This window comes from Desmodus rotundus, chromosome 7 (genome assembly GCF_022682495.2).
Source record: "Desmodus rotundus isolate HL8 chromosome 7, HLdesRot8A.1, whole genome shotgun sequence".
Classification (NCBI taxonomy): Eukaryota; Metazoa; Chordata; class Mammalia; order Chiroptera; family Phyllostomidae; genus Desmodus; species Desmodus rotundus.
In genome coordinates, this window is record NC_071393.1 from 101,470,774 (window position 1) to 101,484,576 (window position 13,803).

The window sequence follows — 13,803 nt, forward strand, 5'->3', positions numbered from 1 at the left end:
TTATGAATCCTGACAAGTGACAACAGAAGGTAATATACTTAGTCATTTAAAAATCTTCCTTTTCAGATACAGAGGTGGTATTAAAAAACAATGTAATACTGTATTATTTTAAAAACTGACAGTAATATGCCTTTACTGTGGATGAAGCAAGTTTATGAAATTGCTATTTGTAATCTTTAAAACAATGCACTGAAAGTAAGTCTTAATTTCAGAGTTTTATTGTATTGCACTAAAGGAACAGCAGGACGGTAACACAATGTTCTCTTTCATTCAGTTTCGCAAATCTAAAGTACTTGCAAATTCTTAAGACTACCTTTACCGCCAGATTAGAACAGCAAGTAATAATAACCAATTTCTTAGTAAGTAATGCCTTACAAATTAAAACACATTTAAAATAGCTTTAAATGCATTCTTCTTAAGTAATTCAGCATATGCTTTTATATCATATTCACTTATGCTTAAGAATTAAAGCAAGTATATTACTCTGATGGAAATATGGGAAATCTCTCATTCATGCAATATATAGGATAATATTCAAGTCAAATGGAAAAAAATCCCACTCTTCTTAATTTTTTAATGTATCCATATATAATCATCTACATGATAGATGAGGAAACCCATGAAGTTTCCCACAGATCAGATACCTATTTTCAGTTCATCAGAAGCACCTGATATCTACAGCTAATTTGTAATTAGACGGCATTTCAATAAAACCAAAATGAGCCCTACAAGTTCCTACCAACAAAAGCTTCCAATGGACTAAGGATAGTCAGTAATTAATGCAATCATTCAACGGGTTATGGCTGTTCCTTAAGGAGTGCAAGGTCAAACCTGTCAACACCAGAGGTAATCATTTTATATTAATGTATACGTAATTCCATTTAAATTCTTTATCCGAGTATAACATATGAAAACAGTCTTTCCACAAGCAAAAAATGTGGAAACATTTAAAAAATAAGGAGTCATTTTTTTAAAGTAACTGATCAGATTCCATAGGCTACTCTTGGAAACAGGATCTTGCTGGATAGAATCCATTCATTTGGTGGCTTTTTGCATGCACTTAACTGAACCAATTCTTCTGTGTGTTGTTCTAAGAGCTCACCAAAACATAGATCATGCTGAAAAGGAAAAAAAAAAAAAAAGCTGTTAATTCAAACATTCCTCATTATAAAAACTAAGAGGACCAAAGAGTCGAGTCTGTTCTATATAGTAAACAAGTCTGTGGTATCACACCATCACAGAAAATAAAAAGACCAACGCCAAGTTCACAATATGATTCTAATTTGCATTTATGGACTTTTGCCTAACGTAGGACTTGGCTTGGGGCATGTGCTATAGTTGTCCCTTATTTCCTTTCCAATTTTAGCAAGTAGAACAGCACAGCTGAAAGCTTAATGGGGGATCACAGCTTAGAGAAATCCAAAACGGCACTCACTATTTGGGAGTTGGGCCTATTAATAGGAGCAAGCGTCTCCAAGGCCTGGCTTTCTGCCAGATTAAGTCTTCTCTATACATGACCTCCTTGAATCCTCCAAGCAGTCCTAGGAGGTACTATCATCATCCCCATTTTACAGACAGGAATGATCGATTAAGGAACCCTCCCATTACAGAAAGGCTCTAGGCAACAGCAGCAGGTTAAAAAATGGGACAAACAAAATAAAAAGCAATACCCATTTGATTTAGGCTTAAGGACTATCAGACAATCCTACAGACAGAGTGATGTAGGAGAAGTATGCTTCAAAGTCATGTATCTCTAAATGGTTTCAAGGAGTTAAGCAAACTCAACAGACAATTTAAAACAGAAATGCATGCCCTAGTGCCATCATCTCCTGGTGAACATTTTCCCAAACTGTGCACCTCCAATTTTACCATTTATCCGACCATTCATTTCCTTCAACAGTGTTTCAAGTGCCTACCAGATGCCAACACTGTTCCAGACAGTCGCTACAGAAACCTTAAAAATGAAGACAAGAAGTTGGAGTAACACATGGAGCTCCACTTTCCACAACAGATTCACTACCTTTGTTTCACATGAGAGACATCTGCAGATACACTAAAGGATACTCATTTTTCACAATTTTAACCTCTAAAAGCCTAAGAATAACTTTACCCTAAATTCCAGTCTAGCCCTCCTTCGTGCATCCTTTTTTTTCTACAATGGAAATTTATGTGATGTGAAGAGAACTATGAATGTAAGAACTAGCATATTAATACTTACCAAGTTTTCAAGTAACAAACAGGAGAGGGAATGAAAGCCAGTTATTATAACAATTTCATCTCACACACCTAATTTCCTTCCTATTTTGAAAATCAGCTGGAAAACCCCTCTCTGACTGAATATAAATCAACAAAAGTTGAGGAACATACATTCATATCACTTAAAAACTGTAACTCCACACCTGACAATGTCCTCTTCTGGTTTTACTAAGCAGCCATTCTCTCTCACCCACAGCACACTTCAAGCAGGGCTCCCCAAGCAGGGCCGGCTTTGCCCCACAGGACACATTTCTGATTATTACGCCTGGGGAAAGGGGTGCTAGTGGGTAGACACTGACACTGCTAAATATCCTCCAATGCACAGGCCAACTCCCACAACCAGGATTTATCCAGCCTGCAATGTCAATAGTGCTGAGGCTGAGACACCCCGGCCGAGAAGAATGACAGAAATCCATTATGTCAGAAAAAGAGGAAAACTGATCATTGCACCATCCTGTAAGACAGAACTATTTATTTCATTCATCACATTCAGGTCAAGCAAACCATAAGGTAAAGGGCAGAACATACAATTTATGGAGGACGACAGAGAAAAATTAAACACAATCTTGAGACTGATTTTTTTCTTTTCATACTCGCCAAGCAATATCCTCCCAATGCCATCAGTTTACCATGGAGAATGAAGATTCTCCTTCGCTCACTGAATGAGTCTGCAAACTTAGGAAGCAGCATCCCTGACCAAACTATCTGCCTCTGGTAGCACACCAGCTGGCTGCCTTGGTGATTACCAGCGCATTCATATTCCACGTCTGTGAATTTGCTGGTGTGCCCTGTCATTACTGGCTACCACCATTCAAGACACTGAGTTAGTCTTCAAGTGGATTCTAAGGTGCTAAGATCATAATGCCTGCAAACTTTTTAGGCAGCAAAGTGAAATCATGTTTTCATTTTACCTTTAAACTTACCCGTATAGGTAGTAAAAAAAGGCTAGGAGATAAAAAGCTAACTTGCACCATCCTTCTTTCTGGCAGTACGCTAGAATGTCTGCATTCATGATGGTCGTGGGGTCGTAGAGTCCCGGTCCGCTCATCACTGGTCTACTCATATACCTGGAACAAACACAGTCTGTCAGCCACTCCAAAGGGAGCGCACCTTCAGTAGGGAAAGGAGAGCTTTCCCCTAATGCTTGTTACCACGAGAGGCGGTCCACACAGGGAAGGATATTTTTAGTTAGAAATGGAGTTCTTTCCTTTTACCATCTTAATGTTAACACTCTCGAGCCCCTAAATGAGCAGAACAAGACAGCTAAACAAGTCACATCTGGTCTCCTCTACACTCTGTGGGAAATCCAAGAAAAAGAAGAATACATGTAAAAAGGAGTAAAATTTTTCCTTTAACTTTTTATTTTCACATAATTTTAGACTTACAGAAAAGGTACATAAGGACCCAGGCGTTCCGAATGTTCACACTTACCACACTTGCTTTATCCTTCCTCATTTTATCTCTAAACATGCATACTTTTTTTAACCATTTCAGAGTCAGCTACAGATGTGATACCATTTTACTCCTAAACACTTCTTCAGCATGTACTTCCTAAAATCGAGGGCAATGAGATTTTTACGTCTAGTTAAAAGAAAAAATTCTAACTCTATAGAGATCAGATAGAAATTTTAGAATTATGAAATATGCCTGTTTTGATAAATAACCAAATTTAAAATCATAAACATGGAGAATGAAGTTAGACATACACTATACATACAGATTTCTATGAAGTTCAAAGACAGGCAAAATTAACCTAAGTTTTTAGAAGTCAGTGGTTCTCCTTGGAAAGAACAGGGGTAACTGACTGGGATGGGGCACACAGGAACCTTCCAGGGCGTTGGAACTGCTGTATTCCTCGATCTGGGTGGTGCTTTCACAGGTGTATGAATTCACTGAGCTGTACGCTTCAGACTTACGCACATTATCGTATGTAAGTTATACCTCATTTAAAAAAAAAAACCCTTTAAAGAGCAATAAAGTAAGTTCTATAAGAGGTATTCAATCAGTTGTTTGCTCATCCACTTGACTTTTAAAATAAATACCAACTAATTTTCAGTTTTTATTTAGGTAACTCACAGGTTAAGATAACCACATTAACCATAGCATAATTAAAATGTAGGCGAAGCATTAGAAGTGTATCCAAACATTACCTCCAAATATGGTATGCCAAAAGGGGCATATTGAGACCCAGTGTCAGCCACTCTGCTGCACACAGAAACATGACACAGAAGAAGGCGTGGATGAGGTACTCGGGGAGTACAAGCTGGAAGGAAAAACACAAGCCGGTCAGTCATCAAAATGCCCGGATGAAAACCAATTGCTAATTTGGAGAGCAGGTGGCAACCAAGTCCATAATGAAAAATTACTATTTTCTTAGAGCCAGAGATGAAAGATGCTGCTGAGTTTCATTACCATACTTAACTTTTTACCAAAAGCAGGATTATAAGCAAACAGATCAGAGCATAGAGCTTGCACTAAAAAAATAAGATAAAACCTAAAATTTAAAACTCAAATTTTTAAAGCAATAGATTATATTATACAAAAGTTACCACCCAGATTATTCAGTTATTTACTAATCAACTGGAATACTTTTTCTTTCCACCATTCAAAAATGATAAAAATACAAAAGAGATATCTGATCACATGCAACATGATATTAAAAAACCCGACAAAAACAAAACTCCCCTCTAGAAGTTTACACATTAGTGTTTTTAAGCCTTTAACAGAGAGCAGGAATGCTATATATACAGTATTTAACGAATCACATCGCATTACCACAGAGCAACTTTTTGATGGAAAGCCAACAGCCAATAACCTCAGCACAGTCAGGGAGGAAAGACCTCTAACGTGCACAAATGCAAACCACGTGCTTTCTGCAACGTAGGAGGGAAAAGACTGAGTTCTGACCCATGAAATTGAAACTTCCCCCAGTTCCTGAGCTTCCATTCATTCTTAAACGGCCTTCCTGTTTCTTTAAGCCTGCTTTCCAATGAAATCCTATAGACAGGTCAGACCAGTAGAAGAAGCTCAGAATTCAAGAACAAAATAAATCTTTTGATAGTAGGTAGTATTAAGTAAGGAAAAATTAATTCAAGCAAATTGCTTTTTATAAAATGACCAGGAATTAATGCTTTACTTTAAGTTATCTTTCTCATCCTGAAGATTTCAGCCTAATGACTTTGCTAAATAAAAAACCCAACACCTTTCACGGCAAGTTGCAGCCAAAGAACTTCCTATAAGTCACAGCTGCAAGGCCAGTTTCTCAAATGTCTGCATCATGTCAAATTAAAATTACATGAATCCTCAACATTATCAGATCTTCCCTTAGGGGAAACCATAGCTGCAGAAATAACATAGTTATACTCTGTATTTCAGTCCATTTTCTAATACTTCCAAATTACTTTTTCCACTTTAAAGGTATAGCGAAGTTTTCAGTATTATTTTTAAATGAAATCCCAGTAAAACCAACTAATTCACACAACTAAATATTTTCTACAATCTTACGTACATACATTTGTAAAGAGCCGAACCTTTAAGCCAGCATTTATTTAACATCAAACTTAAACATCTACGGTCTCTCAACGAGAAAATGTCCACAGGCAATATTTAAAACTCAATGGCTACCACTAGGACAAACCAAAGGAAAAAGAAGACATTTTATTAGAGGTTCCACTACAGCAGCTGTTTACAATCCTAGGTTAAATTACAAGACTTTTCTTTTAAATAAAGAAAATTAAACTTGGCCCTCTAAAAGCCAACTGATACCGAACAATAAAAATTGTCATCTTACACTTACTGGCTGAGGTGCGGGGTTCTGAAAGCATGATCCCTACTACTGGTCTGCAACAACACAATTTAGTGAGAGTGGAAATAGTCTGCAGCTCCACCAGTTCTAATATGAAAGAAGTGTCCCCCTGCCCCCCGCCAAGAAAAGTCCAGAAACTTTTATTATGCACCTCTCATAAAAACCAGTCCTCTCCAATCATTCTTAATGACGAAATTTTCCCAGGAGTGGCACAAAAGTGATTCCACTTAGGAACTAACATTTACACAAAAACTAGTATCCAGAAAACAACACCTCATGCAAATACGGCCGAAATGATAGCACTGCACGTGCAAATCGTAATATTCTCTAGTTAAGTTTCACATTTTTTAAAATAGTATTTGTCTTCCCTCATACTTTGGCAGAATTATCAAAACAAAGTTTTAATAGGGAAAACTGTCAGATGCACTGCTATTAAGCCAATTTTCGGCACCCTATCCATAACACGACTTGTGTTTGCAGGGAAACTTCCTTCGAACCTACTGCAGCATTAGGGTGGCCCAAGCACTTCTTTTCTGTATGAGAATTTCTTTCCATTAAGAAAAGCCAGCAATCACAGTTTATGTTAAAATGAAATCAGTCCCTCTTAAATGTACAATAAATTAGGAAAATACAAGAGCTTGAGCTTAAAAATAAAGCTGTCTAGGTTCAAATTCAGGCTATCCCTTAGCTGTGTGACCTTGGGCTGAGTGCTTCAATCTAGGCCTCAGTTTACTCTCCAATTCATGAAAACAACAATATACATATATGAGAACTGGATGCCAAAACCCAGGTAAAGATGCTCAGCTCGGAGCCTGGGAGCCAGGAAGCCCAGCAAGGCACTCATCTGATTTCAGCTGTTATCCTTATCGTCATTTGCATTTTTGAAGTAATGAAAAGCCAAAGAAGACAGAATACTATTATTAAACAGCTGTGAAAGAAGAAATCTCAGTTTCTAAATTTCTTTGTAACAATTAGTTTCAACAGAATGTTGTCCTCCAAAGAATATTACTTTCCAATGAGAAGGCCATCATCTCATAGTCTGTCTCCTAAGAGCAGAGAACAGCTAGTAAGTTAATACTTTTAAATGTATCTACTGAAGTCATACTGTGACAAGTTCTTTAAAGACAAACTAGAAATCTATTCCATCACTTACATTTATCTGGGAAACAACAGTAAAGTAGCAAACAAACTTTACAGAAACTTTCAACCTTTTTCATCTCATGGCACACCTAAACTAATTACTAAACTTCTGCGGCACACCAAAAAGTGTATTTTTTGTCAATCTAACAGAATAGGTATAATTTTGATTCATTCACAGCAGACGGCTATTGTTCTGTTGGCTGTTGTCATGTTTTTATATGACAATCTAAGGGAACAGAGGCCAGTGCCCCAAGTAAATAGTCAGATATTGCATGTTTTAAAAATTCTTGCGGCACACCAAATGCAAATCACTGTTACAGACACTTTTCCAAACAAAACCTCTCTAGCAAGCTAGTGAACTGTAGTTTGGCACAACTGAAGTCTACACAAGTTCTCATCTTCATGAAGTAGTTCTTAAAGATGAATTGTTGTATTCTGTTTCTTGAAAACATACCCACCGCTTTCTTACACCTTTCAGTTTCTGACCAGCGAGGTAAAAGCAAACCCCTACAGGCTAATGAGGAATCCTCCTAAATGAGGTAAATGAAGTAAAAAATAGAGAGAGAATGCTCAAGCACAATAGATCCAAATTATTATTAAACTAGAGCTCAGAATGTATGTAAGTCAGGTCTGCTTTAGAAACTTACAGTGGATCTATATTAGAAATAATTACATAGATATTGGTATACAAACTGTTATCTACAAAATTCTGGCAGGGTGAGTCCAGAGATCAGCATTACTGCAAGATTCCAGAGCCTAGGAACAGAGCTATCGAACTATACAGGCTCCGAATAAACATCAGCTGAAACAGTGAATTAATTCCAGAACAGTCATAACAAAAGATAAAATTAGACAGGGTACTACAGACTCCCACACAGTAACAACAGGTAAATAATCTCACTGTCCATTGAAGTCATTTTATGTTAACTGTCAAATACTGCACCGAAAATTTAATATAGAAGTGCCTATGGCTATAACATTTTTTAAAAACGTATAAGCATTTAACAGCTTTCCCTACTTGACTGGGCCAGCAAGCATTTGCATAAAATATGAAATCTCATGAAATCATAAACCTCAACAGGCATATGAATGAGCACAACAAACAGAACATTTTACAAATACAAATGCCCTAACCCTCCCCATGAAATGAACGTAGCATTAAAACATTAAACTAAAAAGCAGTACACACCTTTAATGCAATTTTGACTCTTTTAATCTTTTTGACCTTTTCAACTGTCTTTGGCCGACAATGTAAAAAGCAGATTGGAAGAATGTTAGTATGACAGCTGACAAGATCACCAGCAGATTAATAATAGTCAGAATAGTCAAGCAGGACAGGAAAAAGAATATTTTTTAAAAGTGCATGTTTCAAAAAGTACAAATATATCATGCTACTGAGACTACTGGCCATTTTCAAATTATATCAAGTTAAAAGCAAAAAGGGTTTTAAAATCTAAAGAAAAATCCAGTACCGTTAACTTACAGGATTCAGGGTATTACACTGGTCTATAGGATTCTTGTAATCAGTCTTCAGCTCATCAAATGCTATAATCTACAATAAAATTAAAACAGTTAGAACCTCTCACTTTAATAAAGAGAAGCAACAGACCTGCCCCATCATCAAATAATAATTGAATAAAGTTAATAAAACAAAAGCAAAAGTGTACCAACATTACATGTACCATTTACAGCAAAGTCAACATGAGCTAATACAGAACCAGAGTCAGATTTAAACTGAAAAAAACTTTTATACTACCACTAAAATGATCTGACACTACTGTGACAAATATCTTCAATTTTCCACTTTTATCTATGCCTCTTTCAAGTTATTCTGACTTGAAATGATCTTCGCCCCACCCACACTATTTATCAAAACTCCTCTTTATCCTTAAAAAACCTTCCTCTGTCAACTCCTCTCTGTAGGAGACTCCCTTGGGCAGACAGAAGTGCCTATCTAATTTCCAAATAGCACAGAGCTTTAAAATGCTGCCAATGTAGCATTCCTTGCATTAGAGAAGAGTATTTGTGTACGGGCTGTGTCCCCCACCAGACTGTGCCCCTCAGGATGAAGTGTTGTTAATTATCTGGGCACGCCCCTCCCTTGTCACAGTGTTCAGTGGGACACTAGAGATGGACTCCCACGCTTCAATGCGTTCCCATTTGTGCCTGAACACATACGTTTCAAAGTCCTGCTTCGATCTGGAAATGCAAGAAATGGTCTCAGAACAGAGAAACACCAGGGGTTACTCAACACCATGGCCAGACCACCGCACACAGGAGTGCAGTTTCTGCACAGAACAACAGGCCACGTGGGGTCTTCGAGCCAGCCCAGGCTCCTGGGGCCAAGCACCCTGGCATGGACTCTGCACCAGGCTCTGTACCCAGAGATTCTGCCTGTTCAGGAGGGAGGATTCTTCTGCCCCAAGAGGCATCTTGTTCCACTTCACCTACAGGCACCATACAGGCAAGAGCGGAGCCCCGTTTAAGGACGCCGTATAAGTGATCAATCTGACCTCTGTTCAAGTCCTATGCACGTTCCTACCCCACGGGGGTCATTTCATCTGGTCACCAAACTAAAGACTGAATAAGGGTCAGACCAGTTTCTCACAGCATGATGAGTGAAACAGTTACAAATGTGATAAGAGCAGAGAGATTGCACCACTTAAAATACATGGCAAAAATGCTTTTGTCCAGACTCTGGAGAAATGAGGCTTTAACAAGTAGGGTCACTAAACAAAGAACTTCAAATTCAAAATGTACTAAAATAGCAAAATAGGGGCAATGTACCACTTTGTGGTATTAAAATAAAAAGCCAAAGGCACCAAGTATATGGGAGAGGTATTTTAGTTGCTACCACTAGTCACCTGGGGGACAGAGAACCTAATCCACCCTTGCTCTCGTGGGTTACATATAGCATCTTTATTATGTGTGATGGTGTTACTCCATATTACCAGTAACCAGTGGAGTCTAGATTTTAACACGCCTTTTGATTTCCCTATTAAGGTTCTTAGCTTCAGAAAAAGATGGGTTATCTTTAAGTTCATAAAACTCACCAACCTGACCTAATACAAATGTTAACTAAATAGGAATAGAAGGAAAATAAAACAAACATTAAAATGTAAACTCCATGAAGGCAAAGATTTTCGCAGCTATGCCCAAGGGCCTAAAATAGTGCCTGGCACATACTTAAGTATTCAACCAATATTTACTGAGTCTAAGGAAGGAAAAAAAAAAAATAGCCCTATGCTAAAAAAAAAAAAAAAAAAAAATAGGACTCATCAAAAGGCATCTTCTTCTGCAAATAATCCCTAACATATACAAATGTTGAAAATCTAAACATACAGCCGTGATTTGGTGTGGCTCAGTTGGCTGGGTGTTGTCCTGCAAAGCAAAAGGTTGCCAGGTGATTCCCAGTCAGGGCACATGCCTGGGTTGCGGGGCTGTCCCCAGTTGGGGTGCATACAAGAAGCAATGGATGGATGGATGGATGGATGTTTCTCTCTCACATCGATGTTTCTCTCCCTCTCTTTCTTTCTCCCTCCCTTCCATTCTCTCTAAAATAAATAAATAAAATCTTTTAAAAAATATATAAACATACAATTGGAAGATACTAACTTCTGATTATTTACGGACATTCTGAGTCCGTTACCTGACATTAGCTGTGACGTATCCCCAACGCATTTTAGCGATCAAGTTCAAGACAAGGACCGTGATCCAAGACACAACTACTTGCCTATAACAAGATCCGATTTAATGGCAGAGTACACACTTTATGTTTTACAACTAACTTTTTTTAAAGAAATTCTTTTTTTAAAAGATTGTATTTATTTAGTTTTTTAGAGAGAGAGGAAGGGAGGGAGCCAAACATTGATGTGAGAGAGAGAAACGTTGATTGGTGCCTCTCACACGCACCCAACCAAGGAGATAAGGAGACAAGGAGACAAGGAGACGCCCAACTGGGGAGATGCCCAACTAACTGAGCCACACCAGTCAGGGCTAAAACTAATCTTTTCTTTATTGCACATTTTCTTCAGGTGATTTCAAGGGCTCTTTTGTGGACTTAAAATTATCTACTTCATCCAGGCAGAGATCCATTATCTACTTCACCCAGGCACAGATTCATTCATTCAGATTCATTTCACTTAAAATTATCTACTTCACCCAGGCACAGATTCATTCATTCACAGATTCATTTCACTTAAAATTATCTACTTCACCCAGGCATGCATTTTTTAAAAGTGCAGTTCAGGTTTCTCTTAAGCTAAACACAACCTGATTCAAAATGTAAAAACAAGGCCATCCACAGCTCTAAGAATCCTCATCACTCAGAAAACAAAGAGCACCCATCAAGCAGGAAGTGACTTAATCCACATCTACAGATGGAAGGGAACACACTTCAGTTTCATTAGAGGTTTGCATAAACGGGGAGCTAGTCTGCATTCCAAATTATCTTCATTTATTGTTCTTCCACCAATGAGCCTAAAATGCTCTTCCAGTTACTGGTTCCTACTGACAAGCATTTTGAAGGAGCAGTTACTTAACAGCTCACATAAGCGTTCGGCACTACACAAACGATTGAGTTCTTAACAATTATAATCACACTCTTGCAAAAGGAAATGGGTTCGGGATCTCACTCTACCTTTGAGATTATTTTTGTGCAAGATACTGCTGCCATTTAAGTTACTCCGTCCCTTAATATTCCATAAACAACTCTTTGTTATGGGCATAAAACCTAACTTAAAATTTACATGACAGTGAACATGCCCAATCATTCAAATTAAGACCAATATTCCAGAAGATAATAGAATATAAAGGGGGGGGGGTGAGAAGCAAATAGAAATTTTTAATGAATGCTGATTTCCAGAAGGCTGCTTTTAATTTTGCGCTAGAGGAACAGGATTCCTTAAAAATCTCTTGTAGAACTGTATCACAGGTATTTAGTTGTTCCTTCCCGGGAGCAGTAAGGATGTGCTTTCTATCCTTCAACATGTTAGTAAAAGAGGGAAAATAATATCCCTAGAGAAGCTCAATTAAAACTATCTTTACTAAATCAAGCTACCCAAAATACAGAGGTGGCTATGAAGGCTTTCTCTTGAGAAGTTCTGGCGGTCAAAGTATGATTTAGGGAAACAATTCGGACATGAGGTCAACAAAGTAATCAATCCAGTCTGCACGAAAGTTCACACGCAAACAATCCGAAAACAGTGATTCTCCTTGAAGATCACCCAACAAGTGGTGGAAAGTAGACTGGAAATTCATCTAAAGTGGTATCACATTTGTGTCATACTCCTGCAGAAACCCGAAAAGAAAGTCAGTCTGTATTAAGTCGAAAAACTCCATTTCCTCTAAGAACGGAGCATGCCTCCCTGGGCCCTTGACTGGCTGCCTGGGGATGCGGGGATGCGGAGGTGCGGACCAGTGCCCCCGCCCAAGGTCCGCGCCAGCTAAGCGGGGTCCCGCAGGGCCCGTCAGGATCCCGGCCGCCCCACCCAGCGAGGGAGGAGAAGCTGCGCGTGCGGCCTGCGCCGGGACCCAGCCGGCGCATCCACCTAACCACCCCACGCCTAGTGTCTTCCAGGACCCGCAGCCCCGGTCTACCTACCGAGGGCGCAGACCCCGGGCAGCGCAGCCTGCACCACCCCGGCCCCGCCCCGCCCCACTGCCCTCGGCCAACAGCAGCCACCCCGACCGCGGGCCAGCGGCGAAAAGAGGCTGCGCCACCGCCTCGCCCTCCCTACCCGGCTCCAGCTACTCACGTGCCAGATGGCGAAGAAGATGAGTGCGGCAGTGAGCAGGAGCGCCAGCATGTAGCAGAAGGCCGCGAATGTGAACGCCATGGCCGGGGAGGAGGAGCAGGGAGCAGCGCCGGTGCCAGCGGAGAAAGGCGGCGCAGGGCCCTCTGGGTAAAACCATTCACTTCCCGCAGCCACAGCCAAGACCGCCGCCGCCGCCGCCGCCGCCGCGGCGCCCGCCCTTCCAGCGCGCCTGCGCACTGGCTGTAGTGCGCCGGCGCCCTCTGATGGTAGCCGCCTGCTTGTACTTAGGTTATCCGCACAGCTGAAATTTCCTTCCTTATCTTGGTAATTCTTTGAACAAATATTTATTGAATGAGAGCCTAATATGTTTCATGTACTGCGCTTCTCCTTTGAAATACAAAGATAATACTTGCACTGAAAAAACTGAGTACAGTACCGGCAACGAACACCCAAATGAATCGTTACAATATTATAATCCCGTTAACGGAAGTCTGCAGCTTGTTATAAAATGGGCATACATCCCGCCCCAGAGCGTTGAAAGCAGAATTCCTGTTTATTAAGCTCAGGCTTACATGATGAGTAAAAGTCGTCCAGATACAGGGTATCTTAGCTGAAATCACAAGCAGTTCCAAATTAATGGAACATAGGGCAAGACATTGTTGAGAGTTAAAAAGGTGTTAGGGAGGACACACATCTAGAGAGTCTTACATGCTTGGTTAAGGAGCTCAGACTGCAATGTTTTTCAAACTGTTTTGTTCACCACGCACAATTAGACTTTTTCCATTGCAACTAAGCAGAACATCATATAGAACATCATAATGAATTATAGGGAGGTGGACACCTGGA

The 13,803-nt window shown here is 39.6% G+C and overlaps 1 protein-coding gene across 1 annotated transcript; it reads right to left on the reverse strand.

The window, feature by feature from the left end:
- Positions 1 to 196: 196 nt before the first annotated feature.
- CNIH1 (cornichon family member 1) lies at positions 197 to 13,168 on the reverse strand. The gene is made up of 5 exons (XM_024568145.3): positions 12,958 to 13,168; positions 8,685 to 8,753; positions 4,407 to 4,519; positions 3,180 to 3,323; positions 197 to 1,118 (listed from the first exon to the last, which is right to left on the reverse strand). Exons 1-5 carry the CDS (start codon positions 13,036 to 13,038, stop codon positions 1,091 to 1,093), a joined length of 435 nt encoding a protein of 144 aa, XP_024423913.1. The 5' UTR covers positions 13,039 to 13,168; the 3' UTR covers positions 197 to 1,090.
- Between the last annotated feature and the right edge of the window lie 635 nt (positions 13,169 to 13,803).